Raw genomic sequence first — 25,276 nt, 5'->3', positions numbered from 1 at the left:
CCCTGGCCTCTGCTGTTTATTTGATTTACACAATCACTCTTAACAGTTTTTATTAACATTTTATCTTTGTTAATACCGGTAATTGTTTTACCAAAATAGGTCTCAAAGTGCCACAATGATTTATAAAACTATTTTAGCCTATAACCAATTCAATTCTAATTGATATTTTAACGGACAACACTAAACTGGGAATATTTTCTGTTACAATCCTGTCACTTTCGTTACAGACTACTGTTAATAATATGGAAGATTTTCACATTACTGGTGTGTAATTTTTCTTCTCTGGGACACAGATGATTAATCTTTCAAACTGTGAGACTCACATTCCCAAATAGCACAGATGGTCATTAAAAATGAATCTAGTAAAATGTAGTAGCTGCGTGCAGTGCAGCAAGTTGAAATATTGTTATGCTGCATGGACATGTTAGTAACCATCATCTCAGATCATGTCTGATTGTGGCGGAACAAGGCAAGTCACTTAGCCATGGGTACACGAAATACACACACAAGCACCAACCACATCATTCCAAAAGTGTTTTCCATTCTTGGGGTTAGTAGCCTAGTTACAGCCATAAGTTCTGGGTAGAATCAACAATAACAACAACAATTGTTCACAAGGAACAATTCAAGTTGTATCCCTCCATCTATTAGGCTCATTTAGGCCTTGTTTAGACTCCACTCCGAAGGAACTCTCCTCTCTACAGCTTTGCTCATGTATTAATTACAATGTTCAAATCACAATGGGCAGGGGAAAGTAGAGCATGTGGTAATTATCTCTCTCTAGATCTCCCTTGGTAGTGACTTATCACATCCACTTGATTCCCCCCCTCAGTCATATTTAACTTCAGCTGAAAAGGTTGGAAGCCAAGACACGCTATGTGGGGGAGATGCATGCATACTTAAGGCCCAGCAGGATGCAGTGAGTGCAGTGCATTGGGCAAAACAGGAAATGCGTGAGACATGGAGGCAAAGTGGAATTTGTAATACAGGTGCCATTAAGGTAGTGTGATTCAGACACCTGAAACATAGCAAGCCAATGGTGAATTTTACATGTAGGCCTACATCAGTTCAGTCTGTCAAAATAATGCATTTGTAGTCAAGAACAAAGCAGTGAATGCTAAATAAACCAAAACTGCCTGTTTTCCCTATGAAAAAAATAAATAAAGAAAATAACTGCAACCCAATGGTAAACGTTATTCACAGAAAGCTTGAACGATGCCTAAAAATAGCCCTCAAATCCACGTGACGTGGTAAAGAACCACGTCTGTTATTCACCCTCAAGTTGTGCTCACCCTTGCTGTGGAAACGGGGCCTCAAGTTGGAGCATCTGAGCCTACTTGCCACCTACGCCCGCACCCACTCACTCTGACACGTCCAGGGAATCAGCCGGGGGTGGGAGTTATGAAATATGAATTTCTCCGAGGTTTCCAATGGCAACAAATCATGGCTATCCCACTTCGCAAGGTTTTAGCGCGAAGCTTTTATCTCTTTTATATTACAGATAAATGGCTCATGTTTACCACTAACACATGGTAGCATGAGGTTCAAAGATGCACGCCATCACACCCACACAACTGTCAAAAATGTGTGGATTATTGGCGATTACACACCAACATTTGATAGAGGTTTGATTACGCAGCAAGGTTTGTAAAGTCAAAATGTCACACATACCTTTATAACTTGCTATTATTAACTTTGCAGTTATCCAGTTAGGCTACTGGAGAAATACTTCTGACAGATATCAGCCTCATACACAATTCTGTCAGTGCCTCCCTGCAGCTGATGAGGCTGTGCGCACCATAATGCCCTACAAGCACTTTTAACAATTACCAGAAGAGGGTGTTGTATGATCACAAAGATAAGGCCTCCACAGCCTTTGAAAAGAATTAGAAAAAGGATTATATGACCAAATGATTTCTAATGATTCAAAGCTGGATCTGTGTCATATCACCTCAAATTTCAAAAGAATGAAAAGCACATGGCCTGCTACTGATGATAGGCTACACAAATGGCATAGCCTATCATAGGTTAGGCCTACTCTGTGATATAAATATCTCCAAATATCCTAAACATTGACATTTAACTGTTTTCTCAGAAATTTACATTTGACTTCATCAACAGTTTTTACAGAGTTTAAGTTCATTTAGTGACTATACCAAAAGCCACCCACCAATATAACTAAAACTGCCTGTTGGAGAAGGCTTGTTCCCTAGACTTGTAAGTGAGGTTATCACCAAGCAGACACTGATTAGCACATAGGCTGAGTGCTACTTCACTGCTATGAGACTTCACATGCCATCATCTGCTAATTCAGACCATTGCCACAAAAGCATAGCTTGATGGGCTCCAAGCACAGTGCTGAGAGACACTTGTCTATTGTTGTGATGTTCTTGAAATTCATTATGCTTCAGGCCCTTCTGGGGTGTGGGAAAAGAGTAGGTCCCTAAGAGAGACTAACAGTCATCATGGCAGGTGTGTTTTGCATACTCACTGGTTCTATTATCCCCTACTCTATGAAAGGATATTTTTCTTGTTCAGTGCAATTCAACGCACTGCACAATGGCTTGCTTTTATTTTATTATCAGCTAAAGATAAATCAGTCTTCATGCTTCATGGTCTTGTGAAGTTTTCTTTTGTGTTGAAGTTTTCTTCTGTCTTGTCCCACCATTGACCAACCCCCACACCACACAAATGCACGCCCGCTCACACACAAACACAAACACACACACCCCTCTGTCTCGGTGCATTGATTTGTTTGTGTCCAGCCTTGGCACAGCCCTGCCTTGAGGGAATAGCAGTGCGCTCATTCAGGGGACGTGCTTGGAGTGGTCAAATCATGCTAATCGTTTTGGAGAAAGACCGAGCCTTACACCCAAGATGAAGACAGAGAGAGAGGCATTCTCCAAAGCATTAGCTGCCCCTTCGCTTTTGCTCATCTGCTGTCTGCTTGTCACTTTCCAAGCAGGTAAGAAAATCCTCGCCAACTTTCTGCAGTTGAGGACCTCCGCGCTGTGCTGGAGGAATGTGCTGGTGCTGTGCAGCGCCAATCTAGTGGGAGTGGCAGGGACTTTATTGAGATGTTTATGTGTTTGTTTTAGTACATTTTGTAAAGCAAGATGTTCTGTTTACTTGCTTTTGTGTGGTTTGTTGCATTGGTAAAGGTTTTCAGTTACTTAATTTTTTTTTTATCATTTCTCTGTCTTCTCTTCTATACAAATACTCTTTGAATAACAATGTATATTCAAAATCCAAAACAAATGGCAAATATTGAGACATTGATATATTCAGATCAGAATTATATTCCAACTGACTTTACAATCATGTCTGTTCATTAAGCATTCCTGTGGCCACATCTTCCTCTGTAATTCACTTTAAAAACTATTTGTATGGTTCTACATATTTCACACAATGTGACCCAGAGGGAATTCATTATTTATACATTTTAATACAGATTCAAATATAGAATTTGAAAGTGCTGGAACTAGAACTTTTAACGTAAATGTATAATTCAACATAATGATTAATATATGTTGACTTATGCTCATGGTTATGAGCATTTCTTGTTGTGACTAAAGATAATAATAAATTGACAATTCTCATTTTTGGTAATATGTTAGATAACAACGTTTCAAAAACTCGAAGGGACTTCTAGTGTTAATTGAGAAGTTCCGCACAGTACAACAGAGTTACTTGTGGGACAGAGGGCAGCCTGGAATTGATACAATGGATGGAGCAGTGAGATGATGAGGATCAGAGTTGTTAAAAGAGGTCCAAACAGTTGTCATTGTCCGTCTGTATGTCACGAGCAGAAGAAAAGAGTTGTGGTTACGTTGACAATGTTTGCCACTGCACCATGGCAGATTTGGAGGGTCTTGTGTTAGATTATGTACCGTGACAGATCCCGCGTGTGTTGCGTTGTATCGCTTGGCTGTGCTGTCATCGCTGGAATCACTCGGGCCTCTGTGTGCCCCTGTCCATCCAATCACATTGATTGTGCGCCTCTGAGGGGACTTTTCATGGGCTGCCAGGGAGGAAATTGGTCAGAACAATCCCAGCCTTTGTCTTCACATCCTGACCAGCCCAGGGGACGGAGAATGGTTGCTAGGGCAATGAAGAGCCTCCATGCAGGCCAGCCTGGATGCCCATCGCCTGGGCATCCGTGGGAGGGGACACATATGACAGCATGGCCACTGGCCCCATTCCTCTGGAAATGTGGCTGTCAAGTTAGTCCTTTGAGAAATGCACGCAGGAGCTTCCTTGATCAGCTCTCCTACCATACAGTACACACTGTGTGCACAAACTCAGAGAGAATTACAATGTTGTGTTATATTAACATACTGTTTATATGGGATTAAATGATGCATTGCCTCACATAAAGGCTACACATTGTGTACATTCATAAAATGCATAAACCCTTCAGAATATAGTGAATTGGGAAAATGTATTTAGTACATTTATACATAATACTTTCTGATAAAAGGAATTTTCCAATGCAAATACAATTAATATTTATTGCTCTCACTCCCAAGTCATAATTTCTTTAATATTCAAGGGCTCAGCTCAGTTTAGCTTTTCTTAACCACCTCAACCACTCCTGAGGAAGTATCCTGATGCTCGTTACTTTAGAGGAGATCAGTTGATGAAGTCCCCTGGCACACTGTTTGGATTAATAACGTGTTTACTGGCTACCACTTTACAGGCTACCACTGAAATGTTTCTCCGACAGGGTTGTATGACAGTGCATTTATTTTTTAAATATGACAGACATTTTTATCAAAAATAATTACTGCATACTGACATTATAGTTTATGACCTACATCACAGCCAATCAGGCAAATACACCAGGCATCAACAGTCTACAACGGCTGTTTTGAAACCCCTCAGCTTGTATTGTGGAATAAGGCTCAACAACCAAAATAATTTGCTGGGGGCACTCTTGTTTTGGTGTGATAAAATGTAATGTAAAAGGGGTGAAGCCAAGGCCGTAGCCATGATATCAACATTGGGGGGCTGCGTGTACAAATCCGCTTGGAGCTGCAAGTTACCGTTCACTGGTAACTTGCAGCTAGCTCGGCTGGCGGCACTGTTGCTAAATTACGTTATAGTACAGCGGGTAACCATTAAAATTCTACCATAGTTAGGTTATACCATGAGGTTTATTTTCAGATTGGGAGGGAAATCAAATTTGACCTCTGAGGCCCGGGAGAGGTCAAATCCAAGATGGCCGCCAATAATATTCAAAAGTGCCTCACGTTGGAACCAAACAGAGTAGAAAAACACTTAAAGTGTCATTTCCCACACATTTTTGGGTGCCCATTCTGTATCTGATAACTTTGAAACCACCAGAGTTCAAGAAAATGCATTTTTGCATTTTTATTTTTATAAAGGTCAAGGTAAACAAAACATCAAAATATTCATTTTTTATACATCCCAATTCATTTCTTTGTTGTCACTGTATTATTCAGTTATTAGTTGTTATTTCATTAGATTTGTGGCTAATTTCATTTCTTCACAGCACAGAATTATCCACAAGTGACCCCCCCCCCCCCCAGACCATTTTCACAGACCACCTGCAATACCATCGCTGGTTGAAAAAACCCTGCTTTAGAGAGTTGTTACTACAGGCCACAGTACGCACAATGTAGAGAGTACTTTAACTGCCATATTCTAACAGGTAAACAGATTGACTATGAACAAACAATATTATTACATAATTACATAATATTATTCATGTTGCAAATTAATTTAACCATAGCCAGGAAGGAGTTTTCCTTGGTAGTTAGCTTTTGAGGTAAAAATCATGGACATTGATCAAAATAATTATCCTAGCTAAACTAGAAGATAGTCTGGAACATTTATGTGAGCTGAAGCTAGTTTAATGATTGAACAGAGTATATTGTAGATATGTCATCTTGGTAATGTGAAATTTGTTATGGCTGAAATAGGTAATGTTAACAGAGTAACCTAGTTAAAGGGACACCAGGCAACGTTTTCGTGTTAATTACTCATCTTCGTAAGTCGGTATATGGTTAAATGACTCGTTACAGGGCGAGAACGCCCCTATTGCCTGCAGGAAGAATATCCCGCTTGCAAGTTCAGTGTATCCTACCCGCCGACCGAAGCAGGCAGGCTAACGAAACGCTAGAGATTGTTGCAAACGTGTGTATGGCAGAGCCGGCGAAGAAGCCGGCGAAGAGCCGAGCGAGGGGGTTTCGTAGAGAAAAAGTAGCAGGCTTGCCTGGTGTCCCTTTAAATAGCCGGTCAACCGGGCTTGAACACATTTGTAGCTAGCATATTAATATAAGGCTGTGTCTTTAATTACTACTTAATTAATTAGTTAATTATTAAATAATTAATTAAACTTCTTACTGTTAAGACTATCAATTGGGAGATTGTTAGGGCAGGTTTTGTGGTGGACTGATGCTCAATGTTTGTACCATCAAGTACCATGTTGATGAAGGCCAAGAGAGATGGTGGCACAGCCCTCTGCTGGCAGTTTTCTTTGAATGACCTGTCAAAAGAGAAAGATGAATTAAGGATCTCTTTGCGCACTACTTGTGCTGCTCGCATTAAGTGCATGGCATCACTGCCAGTTTGACAGGCTATCATGAGAGCTGGTCCAATGTCCTTCTCAAAACTCAGGAGTGTGTCTCTCCTGAGCGAGGTAAAAATAAATGTGAATGTGCCCTCAGATGTGGAAGCTCAGAAAGCAGTCGTTCTTTCAGTCTGGTGGTGTGAATCCGTTCACCTGACTGAAAGAACGACTGCTTCACAACAGATTCACACCACCAGACTGAAAGAACGACTGCTTTCTGAGCTTCCACATCTGAGGGAACATTTACGCGGAAGAGACACACTAGATAGTGAGGGTGACCTTACACAGTTTTCACTATGTTCTGTATACAACACGCTTTTTTTTTTTTTAGTAATTAGCCTAAATTTCCAGTGAGTCTATTCGAAATTTTCACCACACATTATATTAACACATATAAAAAATCCAAACATAAGAGTTTTGTGTATTAAAGTGGAATGACACAGGAAAAAAGTATTGAACGTGCCTACTGAAATTTCTTACTTTGTGGAAAAGCCTTTGTTTGTAAAGACAGCTTCAAGACATTTCCTGTATGACAAAACTTATTGGTCGCAGTATCAGGTCTGATTTTGGCCCATTGTTCTAAACAGATTCCAGGGGTCCCTCTTGTGAATCCTGATCTTTAGTTACTTCCAGAACTATCCTTCTGACTCCCTGGTCAGAAATATTACGAGGAGATCCTGTGCATGGCCGGTTGATGATGCAGTGATGTTTCTTCCACTTGCAGATAATGGCTCCCATGCTGCTTACTGGAAGATTCTGATGTTTTGAAATGCATCTGTAACCAGTTTCATTGATATGTTTTGCAACAATAAGGTTGCAAAGGTCTTTGGAGAGCTTTTTGCTTTTATCCATCATGAAATGTTTTTTTGTGTCACACCTTGGTAATGAAAAACCTTTTTATAGCCCATCAATATGTAGGCTACTAACCAAGCTTATATTAATTTGCACAGATAGAAAGGATAACTACTCTCTATACAGATTCCAGCTCGTTCCTTCCCTTTCCTTGCCTTAGTGCTTTTTCTTAGTGTGTTTAATACTTTTCCCCTGTGTTATTCCACTTCATTACATGACTCTACTTATGGAGTTGTTTGGATTTTTTATGTGTGGATTACCTGAGTTATTACTAATGCCTGGTGAAAACGTTGTGCCCCCTGTATTCCACTTTTCATGGGCCCTCTCCTCCATTGGGGCCCTATACTTTCCACTTTCCCCCCCAGTACGACGCCCTTTAATCTGCTGAACCTTCTGCTCGTTTCCAAATATAAAAAAACTCTCTGCAACTCAATACTGGCCTGCCTGCCTCAGCTGCCTGTGAGGGGCTTTTCAGTTGTGCTGGATTACTGTTCACTGCAAAGCGACCCAAGGATGAGTGCAACTAACTTTGAAAATCAACTACTGCTCAAACTTAAAGGAGAACTCCGGTGATTTTTCACATAGATCTCCATTTCTCAACGTCCTTTTCAGGCAAGTACCTCCACTCGGCGGCCATATTGCAACACTTTTTGGGCACTTATCGTGCATCTATTTCAGCAGAAATGCGTGTGCGTAAGGCTTCACGACACCAATCTTGCTCCAGCAGCGAGATCACAACAGATGATTGGCACGATGTCTTCACAGCACACCACATGATTGGCTCAATGTATTTCACAACACACCACATGATTGGCTCAATGTATTCACATGTCGACGTTTTGCCGCGGAAGGGTTGTGATATGTGTAGACATATGATGTGTAGACAACTGCCATGCATTACTATAGAGGATTTTTTGAGTGCTGTATCTCCTCATTAGAAAGTCTTTGGTAAAACTGGTTGTTCTGGTACCCCCCCCCCCCCCCCCCAAAAAAAAAAGTAACTAAGTAACTTTTACTTAAAGTACATTTTAAATGAACTACTTTTTACTTTTACTTGAGTACATTTTCAGATCGGTATTTTAACTTGTACTTGAGTACTATTTCATCAAGGTATTGGTACTTTTACTTGAGTACAATATTTTCGTACTTTGTCCACCTCTGCTTAGTGCCAAAAGTTAACCAAACCGAACTTAGCATGGGCAATAACAGAGGAGGAAAAGTGGGGTGAGCATGCAATCAAACTGATGCTTCACTTCAGCCAGAACTGTCTGACCCACCTGCTATAAACTCACTCCGTCCTCTCTTTCATGAAAAAGCTGTCAGCTTTGCTGTCAGACATGGCATGAATGTTGTAAAACAATTGACAGAGCACCTAAATTCCGGCCATTGTCCATTTGACCAACCATGGCATTTGACCAACCACTATATATATACATTTACAAAAATGGTTCAGTGGAGTGATCCAGAGATCCAGACTGTTATGGAGAGATGTTTGTGATGCTTGGTGGGTTACACATAGAGATGGCTCTTTGGAACACAATCGGATAACTTTTAGATGGAAGTAGTTGAACAACTGCACTATGTGATAATGGGGTGGCTACCTCTGGAACAGCAGACTCCTTCTAAAGGGTGGGCAGCATGGAAACCATTTCCAGAAGTAAATTCATTGCTATGACAGCAAATCCTTTTCAACTGCTTAGCCAGGAATCAAACATGTTTGCATGCTGGAGAAGTACACTTGTGTTCTTGTGTTCAATGATCTCAGGAAGGACTTGTTTTCTCAAATATGTCTCTCAATGGAAAATATTCCTCCCACACAGGCTGCACTGATACAGCATTCAAATAGAGCAGTGTACCAAGCTAGCATTTGGTCCAAAGGTCTGCAGGCTACCCAGTCAGTGCCTTCTCCTGAAAAATATGGATGGACCAAATTAGATGATTTTTGGACACCTTTATGGACACTTTTACCAGAGGCAGCCAAAGTATGTAGAGAACCTCTTAAATGTGGCAGCAAAGGTGAGCCTCTCTGCTCTCGAAAGTGCCGATGCCAGGATGCTGGGTTGCCTTGCACAGTATTATGCCAATGTGCCAGAGCATGTGAACAGATGCAAATATGCAGTATGTAGAGTAGGACTAATGTAATCTAGTGTGGTGTTTTACTGTGTCTTAAGAAGTTGCAGGGGACATGTGTGCTTAATTGTATGCTTTTTATGAGGTCTGCCTGAGGTGCTTGACTGTCTGTGTTTATAGTATCTTTGAGACAATAGGTGGATATAGCCATAGTGTAGCCGTATTGTCTGCTTAAAACAGAGACATATCTATGACACTTATACCTAATTTCATGATTTTAGGAGGTTGTTTAGGTGGCCTTTGAAATAGCTGCCAATTGTGTGGATAGGCAGTGCAGCCTTTTTTTCAATTTTTTTAAAAATGTACTTCCCGTTTGAGATTTCTTGGAGTAATCTTCCAGGATAACGTAGGATCATCCAAGGGACATCAAATTTCAAGCTTTTAGGAGGTTGTTTAAGTGGCCTCTGAATCAGCTGTCAATTATATGGGTGGCCATTTTGAATTTCTTAAAAATCTCACTTCCTGTTTGAGATATGTTTGATCACCCCTTCTATGATGTCTTAGGGTCACCCAATATAAGCTTTTAAGAGGTTGTTTAGGTGGTGATTGAATTAGCTGCCAAATTTGTGGCGGGGAGCGCAACATTTTTCAATTTCTTTACAAACTCACTTCCTGTTTGAGATATTTTTGGGCACCCCTTCTAGGATGTCTTAGGAGGATCACCCAAGGAGCATACATACCAAATGTCAAGCTTTTAAGAGGTTGTTTAGGTGGTGTTTGAATCAGCTACCAATTTTGTGGTGGGGAATGCGGCATTTTTCAATTTCTTTAAAAACTCACTTCTTGTTTGAGATTTTCTTGGGCACCCCTTCTATGATGTCTTAGGATCACCCAAGGAACAAACATACCAAATTTCAAGCTTTTAAGAGGTTGTTTAGGTGGTGTTTGAATCAGCTACCAATTTTGTGGCGGGGAGCCTGCCATTTTTCAATTTCTTTAAAAACTCACTTCCTGTTTGAGATATTTTTGGGCACCCCTTTTAGGATGCCCTAGGATCACCCAATGAACATACCAAATTTCAAGCTTTTTAGAGGTTGTTTGGGTAGTGTTTGAATCAGCTGCCAATTTTGTGGTTCCTTAGGGTCACCCAAGGAACATATCTACCAAATGTCATGCTTCTATCCACCGCGTAACGATTTTTCACATAATCTCCACTTGTAGGCTATCACCGCCATTGTAAAAGTTTTTTTTTTTTCAACTTTTGTGCCGTCGCCACATTTGAGTGCTATGTTTTGCCTGCATGGATGCGCGATTGAGTGCGCATCTAAATGTAACATGCAAGATGCAACAACCATTTCTAAGAGGCTTATAAACCGGATCATTTCTGACATTACTACAAGCATATGAACACAGTATTTATGTTGTAAGACATGTGAAAGAAATGAATGACAGGCACGCATAAATTCAAATAAAAGGACACTACGTTTCACTTTTGCTATCATTGCGAGAAAATAGGCTACAATATGGAAAATGCTTCAAAGTTCCCTTTGAGTCTGATCAGCTTCAAAAATGAATGGGGTTTCCTTAGACAGTGCTACACCTTTCCAACAAGTTTTGTGAGAATTGTACCGGTATATTTTACGATATTGTTGACAGCCCGCACTGCAGTAGGGTGCAGGAAGCTTTTGATAGCACACGCCTCTAACGAAAAACGCAAAACCACCAGGACAAACCACTGACAGTGTAGGCTACTCTCTCTGAAACCATCAATAGCTCACTAATTTGTGCGTTATTTACGTTTGATTGCATTTCAGAGTTGTTGGTTTCCTGTAGTAGCCTATAGCGTTTTTGGTGACTATGGCCTATGGACTATGTCTATGGTGACTATGGCCCTGGGTGAAGCCAAGCATTTTGGGCCCAATGAAATTATAAGATTAATCCCTGCAATAGAACGAATGTAGTCATTATGCCTCCTGTCATTGCATGGCCCTGGTAATCATCCAAACGTTCCCCATCTTTGCAGTGCCCCTGTTTGTTGTGCTATGTGTGTACCATGTGCACTGTGTTTCATGTGGAACAGCTTTGTCTACAGTCTCCTTCTACCGTCTACGTCTGCACAGGGGGAGTTGGGGCGGTAAACATCACCACCCTGGGCGCCCTCATCCGGGGCACGACGGGAGGAGAGGCCCTGCTGTCGGTCCGCTACGCCAGCGCCAGCCAGGACCCTCCCGTCATCAAGTGGCAGCTGAAGAAGGACAAGCCCATCACGGTGGTGCAGTCCATCGGCACGGAGATCATCGGCAACCTGCGGCCCGAGTACCGCGACCGCATCCTGGTGTTCGAGAATGGCACGCTCCTCCTGCATAACCTGAGGCTGTCCGACGAGGGAACCTACGAGGTGGAGATCTCCATCACGGACGACACTTTCACCGGAGAGGGGAGCATCGACCTCACGGTGGACGGTGAGATGAGAGATGTGGTGGGTGGGGTAGTGATGTAATGTGTGTGACAAATGTGTGTGACAAAAAAGTTCTTCGAGGAACACAACAAAATGAAGAAGGAATATGCATAAAATTGTCAGGTTGGGAAATGGTTCATAGAATTGTTTTACAACTGAGATGTGATCCTACAAGTCAAATGAAGTCACTTGATTTGACTTGATTTGGTCCTAAAGTTTCTGTATTGAATTTTAGATTAAATGCATACATATGCATACATCCTCAAAGGCGCTTGACATCAGTAAGGCTGTTTGAGGACAGGGCTATTGGATGTGAAGTGAGCTGAAACTGCACTGTCTGTTTGTTTGATGGCAGAGCCGATCTCCAGGCCCTATGTACACGTGGAATCCTCCACTGTTCTGGAGTTGACAGAACAATTCACGCTCAACTGCAGCCATGATACAGGCACCAAAACTATTTACAGCTGGTTCAAAGGGGACAAACCACTTTCCAATGAGACACGCCTTGTGCTGTCACCTGACCAGAAGATCCTGACCATCACCCGGGTGCTGATGGCGGATGATGACATCTACAGTTGCCATGTTGAGAATCCTCTTGGCAGCATGAGAAGCATGCCAATCAAACTCACAGTCTATAGTAGGTGCACAAGAAAATGATACACAAGAAAAGCACTGTTGCTATGCATTTGTTTTGTTAAATGCTTCCTTACTGGGGGCAGCCGTGGCCTACTGGTTAGGGCTTCGGGCTTGTAACCAAATGGTTGCCAGTTCGATCCCCGACCAGTAGGAAAAATGTGGGTGGGAAAGTGGTTGAGCACTGCTCTCCTATGCCCACATCCACGGCTGAAGTGCCCTTGAGCAATAAGGCACCTCACCCTTCACTGCTCCCCGAGCGCCGCTGTAGCTGGCAGCTCACTGCTCCGGGTTAGTGTGTGCTTTCACCTCACTGTGTGCTGAGTGTGTTTCACTAATTCACAGATTGGGATAAATGCAGAGACCAAATTTCCCTCACGGGATCAAAACAGTATACTTACTTTTAAAATATGGATACACATATTTTTGTGCTGTAGTTTGGTATGAAACATAGTAGTCTGAGGTAGTTAAACATCATATAATTAAACCAATTATGAGCACTGAAGCTTTTCTAAGATCAAAATCAGTGATCATTCTCTTTGTTCCAGAAAGGAGTTCCCTCTACATAATTCTGTCCACAGGGGGGATTTTTCTCCTCATAACCCTTGTGACTGTGTGTGCCTGCTGGAAGCCTACCAAGTAGGTTTTATTTCAGTGTCATCTCATACCTTACATATTATCATCGTTTTAATCTTCTATCAATGTTCTTGAGCTATGGTGAATTTTATTGCATGATCAATTTTTCTTTTGATTCTTTCCATCATTTCAGATCTGAACGAAAAAGAAAAAAAATGAAGAAAAGGGCACAGGACCATGAGAACCATCTTATTGATCATGATGAAGACAAGACTGAAAGTAAGTGAATCTCATTTAAAACCAACATGTGAAACCCCCTTTATTAAGCCTTGCACCCAGGGCTGTGGCAGAAGGTGTGGTCTGGACATGATACAAAAATCGCTATCTTACACCCTCTAAAAATCATTACGCCACTGACCAAGAAAAACCTGGTCTATAGCAAAACAAAGCACAGCTGAAGATGCACTGTCACAAGATGTAAGCAGCCGTTAGCAAGCAGTCCCAAACAACTTCTCTGCAGGATAAATAGCCTTAGGATTTTTATTCAGTCATTCGAACATTACTGGGGTAAGTGTTGCTTTTTTCATGTTTTCAATGGTAACCCCTTGTCAATAGTGAAAGTAATTAACTGTGTTTTGTCGTTGACTATGAGACCATGGTGAAGTTTCACTTTGCCAATGAGTTCAAATAATAGACGAGTGCAGATGCACGTAGGCTATACTCTGCTAGGTCTTAGTAATACCTGTAGAATAATGTAGTAATGTAGTAATACCAGTAGGCCTACTGTAGCAACACCAGTAGAATACCTGTTCCATATGGTCTCACGCGCAAGCAGATTCCTTCAAATGCGCTGCTGACTATCAAAACACAGATGCGCTGTTTGAAGTTGCGCTGCTTGCTGTTAAATGGAGTGATAGATGTCATTCTCATTGGTTTAAAGGATGTTACGCCCAAAACACACCCATGACTGATTAAGAAACATAAGAACAAACTTTTTCTGCCAAGCACCCGACGTTTGATAACAAAACCACCCAGAATGTGGACTGGACACACCCCTAAATGTATTTAAGCTTTTCGCCACTGACCATGCATTTTAGATCGCCAAGATAGAGCCCAAACTCTCTGACCTTTGTATCTCTTACCTGCAGATGAGATCATTCCGAAAAAAATAACCAATCATGAGCGCAGAAACCCAGTGGCACTCTACATCCTGAAAGAGAAGGTAACTGACGTCTCATACTTCTGCAATGCCTATGGAATGGGTATGTATAGGAGGGCTTGAGAACAAATACAAGTGACAACATGTTTACAGACACATCAATTGCATAATGGATTTTATAGCGGAATGCTGGCAAGATCCATGCCAGAATGGAAAGGAATAAGAAATCTACATCTTGACCTGAACTTGAAGAGCACTGGACACCGACAGATATAATTAATAACAAAAATTATATGTAAGAAAGTGAAAGTTTAAGCTTGTGTTTATATTTCAGAAGTGTCTCAGCTCACGTCTGACTTAGAAATTCTCTGTCAAGAAATGGTGACTGCAAACCTCAGGCTTGCTACATGGAGGGTTCTAGTAGGAATACTGTTTTAAAATGATAACAACAAAGAACAACAAAGAGAGACGTGCACCTCTAAACCTACTCTCATGTCTCTCCAGGATTCCGTTACCGGTGATCCAGGGTCTACATGCACAGCCTGTACCTCCAATGGAAGCCCCTCCAGCTACAACGGCTCGGGGCCTCCCATCTCCCGTTCTCCAGAGCGCCCAGCCCGCTCCTCTCGCAGTTACCCCCGCACCCCGACTAACTCGCCCCCCGCGCATCACCGCAAGAGGCAGGGCCAGAGCCCCCCTGCAGCCGCCCCCTCCCCTGCACGGAGCCGCAGCTCCAGTCGCTCCCAGAGGAGGCCTCCTGCTTCCCACCAGCCCGAGGATAACGCCGAACCTGCATCAGAGCCCAACACCTCCACAACCACCTGAATGGCCACAGTCTGGTCCACGTCATGCTGCTGGGGAACTACTTCAACATATCTCAACAGGAAGCTGTACAAAGTGTTTTTTTTATTTATGTATATAGGTGTTTTGCTGTGAGCGCAGTTTGATTTCACTTCTGCCAACATCAAATTAAAATACTGCATTGTGGAAAGAAAGACTATGATGAAGGGGTTAAAGACTTTACATGACAAAATTCTACATATAAATGTTATTATGAAAGAATTCATATGCAACAACTTGAGCTCATGTGATGGCATTTACAGTAATGTTTCTATGAGCACAACCAGACATGCACATGTTTAGGCTACTGTCAAAATATTTGAGACTGCTGTTGTAATGTTCATCTGGAAACATTAAGCAATCTGAAGGGATTCTGACTGTGATTCTAAAGGAGGTAATCATATGAATTAAAGAAGGTCTGTTATTAAGCTGAAGCAACATTGTTAAAAAAAAGTTGCCCCATGTATCAGCACCTTTAGACAGCACCAAATACAATTTATAAGAACAAAAGACCAGATGAAGAATACATGATAGCAGTTCTGTTATTTCTGTGCCAGGTCCCTTCCAGAGGCTTGTCCACATTATGTGTGAAAATGTCATGTTCAGCCATGTAGGCTACAGAGTGGAGATACACAGATTACAGTATTTTCCTCTCTGTAAGCACATGTATTTAAAGCATATGTAAAATATGATTATATATATATGATTATATATGTACATACTCATATTGTCTTGGATTTCTTTATATTTTATTATATTAATACTGGTTTGTTCTATTATTTTACACAAATAATAGCCGCTTTCTTCATGTTTGCGAAGATTGTGTCTCTTTCCATTAGTTACAGTGCATACTGTTCTTCTCACACAGAGAGAATGTGTTTGCTGATTCACACAAAAGAGTGAGTAGGTTCTTTGTTCTGGCTGGACACAGATTTTGAGTGCAGGCATTGTCAAGAAAGCCTGCAATTCTTCTCGAAATTCATGCATATACATTAATGTACAAGACAGAGCCGGAGACACTAAGGAATAGTACTGGACTTGCACACAGGAACAACATGTCTGAACAACAATCTGTGGGCTGGCCACATGTACACTGTGTACCAAATCGTAGGAGAAATCCTCACAGACACCATTTGCACATTGTGTATTTGCACAAGACAAACATCAGACAAAGTGACATGGCCAAACTTGAGGAAATCACAAAATGCTATATTATTCTTTATTTAGATATGGTTACTATTTGAAAACTTTAAAATGTGCAAGGTGACCACTCCCAAAGGCAAGGTCAGCAAATAGCTGGGTGACTTAAGTAATCTTTTCTCCATAAAAATAAATTGTTGTGTGTGTATGGCCTACACATGTATTTGCCTACTGCTGTGTTTGATTTCCAGTGCAGAAATCTGTGCACTCTATTCTTTCTTCAACTGCTGATACTCCTGACCTTTCTATCACATATCCTAATCAACACTGCAGCCTATTTGCTGTGTTGTTCCTTCAGAAAACAAGATTCCAATGAAGCAAGTAGGCCTAACAGAGTATAAAGTTCCCTGAAGATCACAAAAAATAAACCTTTAAATGATGTTCTGGGAACGCTCTCTAAAGGTATTGTTTTGTGTAACCTGCAACTATTAGGGAACCTTTAGGGAATGTTTGCTGTGTAGCCTCTTACTTTGATTCTAACCTCAAAAGCCACTTCCTTCTGGTGAGCAGATGTCTGAAATTTCTAAAAATTAAAAAATAGGAAATATATTGAAGGTTACTGCCAAAAAAAAGCCCTCTGTACAGTTTTACATGTCATAGTTCCCAGCTCCAGGCAGAGATCCTACAAACAGGGTCCCTGAAGAAAATCTGGCCAAGAGCCCTGCTTTGTCTGGTGCTGAACCTGACTTTGGATGGTCCCCAAGATTCCAGCCTGCTACATTGCCAGGTCAGGACGTGAAGTAGTAGGCCTACACAGGTTTTTCACATTCATAATTATACCATTTGAAGGACCTAAGGTGGGAACAGTAGAATTAAATTGGTAGGAGGTGACGAGGAACCATAGTTTGGTGTGTTAGCTTTTTTGACGGCACAATTTAATGAATGCACTGTGGGTATGGTTTGTTTTCGCTAGTCAGCCAATGAGCGTCTGGCGGGTGGAGTTGAAATGGTTTTAATGTTTGGGTGTCGTCCCCCATGGTCGCTATCAACAACTGATTGTTCAACCGGCATTTCCAAGCGTGATAGTTAGCTTGCTTCTTAACTGCCGTTTTATTTTCCAAGCTAATAACTTTAGTCTATTATCATTCAATTGGGAACACTTTTCTAGTCTCTTAGGAGCCATTCGATGTCTCTGTGTAAACCCAAAATGAGCTTGCTAAATTAGCTAAATTAGCAGTAGGCTAAAACTTACGAAGGTTGACAGCTAGAATTAGTGTAGCCTACTTGAGGAGCAGAGTTCGACAGAATAAAAATGAGTCTATCAGCCAAGAAAAAAGGGATATCAAATAAACGCCATACTTCTAAAGATACCAAACAAGCAAGTCATGGGGTCCAGAGGAAGCACATCGACTTCAGAATCCTTGCTGAGAGGAATCCATCAACAATGTCAGTAGGAGCATGGGTGGAAAGTGTGCACGAATGGCAGGAACATCCAAACGTAAGCACTGAAATTCTTACCTGACTTTGCTGAATGTTTTGTTGTAGCCAATCGACTATGTTTTTATAGTGGGCAATACGTTTCAAATGACAGCTGTTCCAAATTTCAAGGAGATGACATCGAGGTGAAATGCTTGAGTTGGTTTGGGCTCATTGTTGGTTGTTTTTATAGTTTCAGATGATATAACATACGCGCCAAAAAACCCTATGTGCGATTGCAATTAACATTTGTATTTCCAGGACCTTGCTGTACACACAGAGGAGTTACAGACTGAGATTCTCCGGAAGAAGGAACTTGATTTGCTCAAATTTCAAGATGCTGTGCGCCGACGTGTGTCCCAACAATCTCAAATCCGTCAGAAACAACAGCTGCAGAGGTCTTATGAAACGGTGAGGGAGAACAAGTACGCTATCTTTAACAAAAATTAGAACATTTATCATCTCTCAAGAGTGCTCAAAAATGTCGGCCAAATAATTCCCTTTCGTCATCCTGTGGTGTAATGCTGATGAAGAGATGACTGTGATCTCATTCTCTGTGGAGCTGCTAATATCCTTTTCATCATTATCACCAGTAACTGGAATGTGACACTAGACCAGGGTGGCAGGATGACAGGATGACAAATAAGCCTGAAAAAAGGAATTTAAAAAAACTTTTTTCAAAAAAAAAAAAGTGAAATATATATTTATATGTCAATTTGTCATGTTAGTGCCTAAAATTGTCATATGGTGTGACGTGAAAATAATTTGAAATAAAATGAAAATTAGATACTTTTTTCTACTTTAATTTATGTCACTGTACATTTTAATCACGTTTGCTTTGATTTGCAACATTTCCTTATGAATATTTAGAAGAAAAACCTAAAATTTAACAAGTTATTTTTGTCAAGGTGGAGAATGCTCCTAAGTGTAACCAGATATTTTAGCTTAATTCTGATATTTCTTGTAAGAACTCACTCAAAATTCTTGAGGTTCTTGCAGATACCATTTCCTTTATGTGCTATTGATGTTTTAATGATTTTTCAATTATAAAGTCTTTTTTGTGACATTATTTAATGTCACACCAAATGACATGGTGTCACGCCATATGATGAACTGCACCACTCCACCATGTGTCAGAGCAAAACAGGGTTTTTAATGACAATAAAATCATTAACAATGAATTTTGAAGTCACTCTATGAATGGTGTATGCGTGTAACAGCAAAATAGATGAAAGTTTAGTATTTATTTTTTAAACTTACATGGCATGGTAACATAAAAGAAAAAAGTATGAGAAATATGAATTGTACAGATACATTTTTTTCCCAATGATCACAGATTTAACAAAAAAACATATAATATATGAATTTAAAACATATTTTTACAAGAACTTTTATGTAAAAATGCAATTTGGTCATATGGTGTGACACAAATGTCATATAGTGTGACTTGAAAAAAGCTGTCACACCATATGATGCAGCGTCACACTATATGACATTTTGACAGTTAAGCTAATTTTCTAGACAGTTAAATACAGCTAACTATTATTTAACATGCAACTGACCACATGGCAGCAGTGCTTTTTAAGAATTCATGAAGAATATTTGTGGAAAATAGCTACTTTTTAGGCAAATGATGTCACACCATAAGACACTAAAATTTGGCCACGATTGATGATGTCCAATTCAAAGCTTTTTATATAAAAATCTAAAAAGCAGAACTCACCTCTTGACCATGCCAATTACTCCTGACATTCTATTGTTACTTCCTGATTAAGCAGGGTCCTCTTCACAATAATAATGTCCAAATGAATGCCCAGTCAAAATATACAATATAGTGTCACGCCATATGACAACCATTTTATGGACAAAATATATTTGATTATAACTTAGTTGGACAGCATGCATAAACATCAAAACTTTTTGTGGTTGTAAAAAACATCCAATTATTTTATATGCATGGTAAAACTTTAAAGTAATTATACTTTTTATTTGATATACACTCTTTTTAGGAAGTTCGCACACATGGTGGACAGTCACACCATATGACATTTTTTATGTTTGGATGATTATTTTAAGTCAAAAGTGAAATACAAATCCAATAAATTTAATATGACAGAACTTGAACCTACCATACCTACAACATTTCCATATCAATTCTTAACAATTGCCATTTTTTATAAGTGTGTGACACATGGACAGTCTGAATTCTGCTATTTGTCATCTACCCACCACTAACATTTCAGTCGCATACACTGTAGTAGTGATGCATGTAGGGGTGACTGATCTGACCTTGGGCTTTCAGGTTGAGCAGGATGGGCGAGTGCTGCAGCAAAGTAGCGCCGCTGGCCAGCGTCTCAGCCCCAGGAGAGGCCCACAGCTTCCCTGCCAGCCTGGAGAGTTGGCCATTTGCTCCCCCAGAGCCCGCTGGGTAAGGGCACAGGAAGTGGATGCAAGCAGTGATGCCCACACCAACCAGCAAAGTCCGCAAGTAAGACTCAGCCTGTGTGTGTGTGTGTGTGTGTGTGTGTGCATACATATTGATTGAGATTATTTTGTTAATTAATCAGGTGGTGATTTTGTCTTACTTTACTTTTCTACTGTGTCATTGTTTTGTAGGTCAGCAAAGTGGTGAAGCTGGTCTGGCACAGACTAGCTGCTTGTCAGACGGTCAAAGAGGGTGATGAGGTGTCTGAACTACCTGGGGGGCTATGGAAAGTGTCTCCTACAAGAGATGTGGGTCTGTTAGGTGTTGTTCACTGTAGGCATTTATGTGCTATTTGTGAGTTGTTTGGTAACTTAGCCTGGTTGACACCAGACCGCAAATTCAAATTTGCTTACAGGTTCGTCTGGCTTCTCCCTTGCTAATGGTATCTTTCTGAATGCCATTTTTTCATAACTGATACAGAAGCAGAGACCACATAACTCAAGAGCAGAGGAGGAGGATGAAGAAAACAATACTAATTCAGAGGAGGACGAGGAGATCTCACTGATGGGACAACATGATCACCCACTGGAAAATAAAGTCAAGAGCGTCAGTTTCCAGAATACAGAGGTTAGGACGCTTCAGTGTTTTCTATAGCCAATACAAGCTGGAGTTGATCTGGTATCACCAGACTCACTAACGTTGTGAAGAGAGTCTGAATTCTTTCCATTGGGAATTCTTTCCCAAATGTTAATTTTGAAATCATTGGCCTAACCTGATTGAACATTGATCAGGGATTCATAATGTTACCTCCTACTTCATCTTAATTAGCTTCATATCTCTTCTTCTTCTTCTCCTGTCATTGTCCCAGGCGTGTGAGAGATTGCTGAGAGGAGCATACCCGACTGGTCCACACCCTGGCTTTAGCACAGACTACCGAGCTTCAAAAGTGCTGTGGCCTTACCAAGACCAGGAGGAACTTAAAAAACAGGTTGGCACTTCAGCCACACCCGCCTGAAAAAGCTGTCTTCTGTCTGATCAGTTCTCATCTTTGCATATTGAACTTATAATGCATTTCAAGCGAATACAGAATTTACTAAATGTAAAAGCAACAACTTTAGACACTTATGATTCCACTAGTTTAGGACAGGTTATTTCACTTCAATTCTGTCAGAACCTCTTGATTGGGAGCCCTGTTGAATTCCAGCATTTCCAACATCCACGTTGTCATTTGTAGAGGCAGTCCCAGTTCCTAACGTATCGCCGCCTCTTCATGGACATCGAGAGGGAACAAGTAAAGGAGCACCAGCGCCACCGGAAACATTTAAGAAGAATAGCAAGGTGACCCAATCCCACTAAACAACAACACTACCCATACCTACCCAACTAATTAGTAGTGGTGGGTAGGGATGGGCAGTGGTTCTGATGTACATGTATTTCGAAAACAAAATACTGTTTTGTCATTTGTATTTTATTGGCTGGCTGCAGGCTGCTAGCTCTCTTACTAGCACAACTCCTAAAAGGCGTCAGGAAAGAAGTTTACACAATGGACATACTGCACAGCTATGTGTTTACACAATGGACATACTGCACAGCTATGTGTTTACTGTACACAATGGATACTGCACAGCTATGTGTTTACACAATGGACATACTGCACAGCTATGTGTTTACACAATGGACATACTGCACACCTATGTACCAGCTAGCTACGGTTACACAATCGGAATAGGCCTATAAGCAGACATTGGGGGTGTCCTCATTTTGGCCAATTTGTCCTCACTTTATAGGCACAACTTGTCCTCCTTTTCAAAGTCTGGTTGGTGGTCACACTATTTCTGCTACGTTATAGCACACATGTAGCCTCTACAGTACTTCCCCTTTTTAAAATTAAATTATGACTATCAACTGGCTTTTCAATGTGTTTCTGCACAGAACCACTGGCATGAAGTGGACAGGCAGTAGCAGCCAAATCTGTCCTGTTAGTAATGTCCCTAGACAGCCAGCCACTGTCCTGTCCTGTTAGTATTGTCCCGTGACACCCAGCCACTGTCCCGAGACACCCAGCTACTGTCCTGTCCTGTTAGTAGTGACCCGTGACACCCAGTCACTGTCCTGTCCTGTTAGTAGTGTCCTGTGACACTTAGCTACTGTCCTGTCCTGTTAGTAGTGTCCTGTGACACCCAGCTACTATGCAGAGGTGGTTAGAGCAGAAACTGTACTGTATTCTTGTTGCTGTCCTGTGCCACTTGCAGTACTGTATTGCGGAAGCTGTGCTGTATCTCGCAGCACTGTATTGCGGAAAATTGTGGCATGCACTCGCTGTAATGTCTTTGTTTTAAAACACCTTTCCTAGTGCTCTCTCGCATGAGTTGTGCTGTGCCTCGCTAAAATTCTAAATGTTTTATACAGGACAGGACAGTCACAAGACAGTGGCTGACTGTCACAACACGCTACTAACAGGACAAGACAGTCACAGGAGAGTGGCTGGGTGTCACAGGACACTACTAACAGGACAAGACATCACAGGACAGTGGCTCGGTGTCACAGGACACTACTAACAGGACAAGACATCACAGGACAGTGGCTCGGTGTCTTGGGACAGTGGCTGGGTGTCACGGGACACTATTAACAGGACAGTCACAGGACCGTGGCTGGGTGTTTATTTTAAAATACATTCTGGTAGTTTTGCCCATCCCTGGGGGTGAGCGTGATTGAGCAGCCAACTGAAATTCGGTCCACCTGGGTTTGATTCCTGCCGTTGCGAGTCTGTGTGCTTTGGATAAAAGCGTCTGCTAAATACTGTACCTCACATTTTATAGTTTAGGCTTCTGTTATTGCACTCGGCCATTGGCGATTCATCTACTTCATCTACTTGCTTTAGTGATTATTGCCCAATACCCAGAATGTTCTTATTCTGTGTTCTCTCTCCTTAATAACCTGCTGTTGGCAGAATAAAAGCTGATAAAGAGCGACAAAGACAAGAGGAAGAACAGAAACTGGAGAGACTCAAGCAGCAAGAGGAGGAAAGAGATGCACTTGCTGAAAGAGAACACCTGATTCTGGAGCGTCTCAGACTGGAGGAAGAGGAGAGGGCCAAGACTGTGAAGAGCAAAGAAAAAGCACAGAAAAGCAGAGAGGCCACAAGGTGAAACCAATCTTCCCTCTTCACTCTCTCAGATTTCTCTCAGCACTTACTAGAAACCAGTAAAAGCTGCGAAGGAATTCAAATTAACATGTTAATGCCAATGCCTAACATTGTATGGGTACATAAACTGTATACCTACAAAGATGCATGTGTAAAATCAATGCTGATAAATGCACTAGCCAACGCCATGACCATGGCATAAAGTGTTCAGGCACTGCGCCTGAATTCAGGCATGAGCCAGTATGCTTTAGATTTCAAAATATGCTAAGTAGACTACAGTATATATAACGTCTTCATAAATGTCTGATAGCTCCAGGCACATAAATGTTAATTGCTTTAAGTCCTGCATGACACTCAGGTTATGTATGTAATATGTACTGTGTCCATGTGGCAGGTACATTGAGGCCCTGAGGGCGCAGATGAGGGAGAGGATAACGCAGGAGAAAGTGGACCTGCCTGCCCTGTGCTGCTGCGGAGACAGCTTCTGGGACTCCCACCCAGACAACTGCGCTAACAACTGTGTTTTCTACAAAAACCCTAAAGGTAGCGTTTCCATAACACAGAGGGTCAAGGAAACCTGTCGAATATGTCACAGAAAAAAATAAATAAAAGATGCTGATCTAAATTTAAAATGTCTGACAAACAGTATGATTCATAGAATATCGGCTAGTTAATTTTAGTGTTTCAGAAAATATTTCTATGAGCTTTTAATACTGTACTCTGTGTTTGGGTATTCATATAATAGAATGTATAATTATATCATAAAGACTTAACCATTAGTTACTGACATTTTGATGAGTGTACTGTTGTTGTCATAACGACCTGTCCAACATGACTCATTTGTGAAGAGTTTGAGTTGCGCCTCCTACGAGTGCAGATAAGATGGTTCATTTGCACATTGACATTTGCATTCATATACCAGTATACTACTCCCTCGCTCCATGGCCATGGTCATCTACTGCAGAGCGAAGTCCAGCACATGCACTGTGTGTATGTTTGTGAATGCTCCATGCTATTCTCCAGCCTAACTAGTTGTCCTTTGACCCACTCTAGCCTATGCTCAGGCCCTGCAGTCCGTGCTGCTGAGCTGTGACCAGAGGGAGGGCAACGCCAGCCACCACGCTTCCACCCGCCAGGTGGCCACCAGGTACGCCCAGTCCCCGAAGAAGTGATGGGATTTGACCTCTGTTCATGAATAAACCAGTTGAAGCCAGGTCATTCATACATGAAGCCAGGCCATTTCAGATGGGTTGTGAAGTGAAGTGAAGTGAAACACTATGAGGAAGACACTGGATTTGTTTTCTTTGTAAGAAAAGAGACTTCTTGAACACACACATTTGATTTTGGATTGTATGTGTATGATGTATGAGAGCACCTTTTCTGTAAGTATGTGAAGGTTAGGTGTGAAATGGTTTTGCTGCATCAGGGCATACAGATTTGATTACCTGTATGAATATATTCCAAATTGTTCCTCTCAATGAGTTTGTTGTACTGTGAGGTCACATTCAAACCCAGCAAACGTGACAAACCTGTACTTGGCACACTGTCTGATGTAAACATACTCAAATCTTATCAGCAGAAGCTGATGTGTGGCACTGAGGGTTACAGTACGTATGTAACCTGGCAAACCAATCATTTTTAGTTGTGCTGTGATGAAGGGTAGATTGTTTACATGTTGATGACACAAAGCCATTGCTACATTCAGGGGTCACTCCTGTGCCACTCAGATGCACAAGGTCTTCCTTTAAGGAGTACTTTTGTCATGTTTCCTGTTTGTCAAGTGTCATTTTATGTGTGTCATTATTGTGAAATAAATGTTTCCCTCTACCTGTATGTTTGGTGTCTTCAGGAGTTTGTTGACATACACACATGTACACAAAAGCTCTTGGACTCTGCATAGCTAGCAC

General features: G+C 41.3%; 2 protein-coding genes across 2 annotated transcripts; both read left to right on the top strand.

The window, feature by feature from the left end:
• The first annotated feature begins 2,771 nt into the window (after nucleotides 1–2,771).
• Nucleotides 2,772–16,526, top strand: hepacamb (hepatic and glial cell adhesion molecule b). The gene is made up of 7 exons (XM_042091360.1): nucleotides 2,772–2,965; nucleotides 11,638–11,979; nucleotides 12,331–12,612; nucleotides 13,157–13,247; nucleotides 13,378–13,463; nucleotides 14,333–14,406; nucleotides 14,848–16,526. The coding sequence occupies exons 1-7, from the start codon at nucleotides 2,878–2,880 to the stop codon at nucleotides 15,166–15,168; spliced, it is 1,284 nt and encodes a 427-aa protein (XP_041947294.1). The 5' UTR covers nucleotides 2,772–2,877; the 3' UTR covers nucleotides 15,169–16,526.
• Nucleotides 16,527–17,281: 755 nt separating this feature from the next.
• On the top strand, nucleotides 17,282–25,202 carry ccdc15 (coiled-coil domain containing 15). Its single transcript, XM_042091338.1, has 10 exons — nucleotides 17,282–17,821; nucleotides 18,061–18,210; nucleotides 20,102–20,287; nucleotides 20,416–20,532; nucleotides 20,705–20,851; nucleotides 21,093–21,212; nucleotides 21,459–21,562; nucleotides 23,175–23,369; nucleotides 23,764–23,912; nucleotides 24,423–25,202. The coding sequence occupies exons 1-10, from the start codon at nucleotides 17,636–17,638 to the stop codon at nucleotides 24,539–24,541; spliced, it is 1,473 nt and encodes a 490-aa protein (XP_041947272.1). The 5' UTR covers nucleotides 17,282–17,635; the 3' UTR covers nucleotides 24,542–25,202.
• The last annotated feature ends 74 nt before the right edge of the window (nucleotides 25,203–25,276 follow it).

The sequence above is a fragment of the Alosa sapidissima genome, chromosome 5 (genome assembly GCF_018492685.1).
Source record: "Alosa sapidissima isolate fAloSap1 chromosome 5, fAloSap1.pri, whole genome shotgun sequence".
Classification (NCBI taxonomy): domain Eukaryota; kingdom Metazoa; phylum Chordata; class Actinopteri; order Clupeiformes; family Clupeidae; genus Alosa; species Alosa sapidissima.
The sequence above is the reverse complement of the archived record's forward strand: the minus strand, read 5'-3'. Positions and strand labels throughout refer to the sequence as shown.

Bases quoted from the DNA above. Each gene is read 5' to 3' on its own strand.
- hepacamb (XM_042091360.1), top strand. From the start codon at position 2,878: ATGAAGACAGAGAGAGAGGCATTCTCCAAAGCATTAGCTGCCCCTTCG. The intron at 2,966-11,637 runs GTAAGAAAATCC...ACGTCTGCACAG, and splicing joins GCTTGTCACTTTCCAAGCAG to GGGGAGTTGGGGCGGTAAAC. The intron at 13,248-13,377 runs GTAGGTTTTATT...CCATCATTTCAG, and splicing joins GCCTGCTGGAAGCCTACCAA to ATCTGAACGAAAAAGAAAAA.
- ccdc15 (XM_042091338.1), top strand. From the start codon at position 17,636: ATGAGTCTATCAGCCAAGAAAAAAGGGATATCAAATAAACGCCATACT. The intron at 17,822-18,060 runs GTAAGCACTGAA...TTGTATTTCCAG, and splicing joins AATGGCAGGAACATCCAAAC to GACCTTGCTGTACACACAGA. The intron at 21,563-23,174 runs GTGACCCAATCC...TGCTGTTGGCAG, and splicing joins CATTTAAGAAGAATAGCAAG to AATAAAAGCTGATAAAGAGC.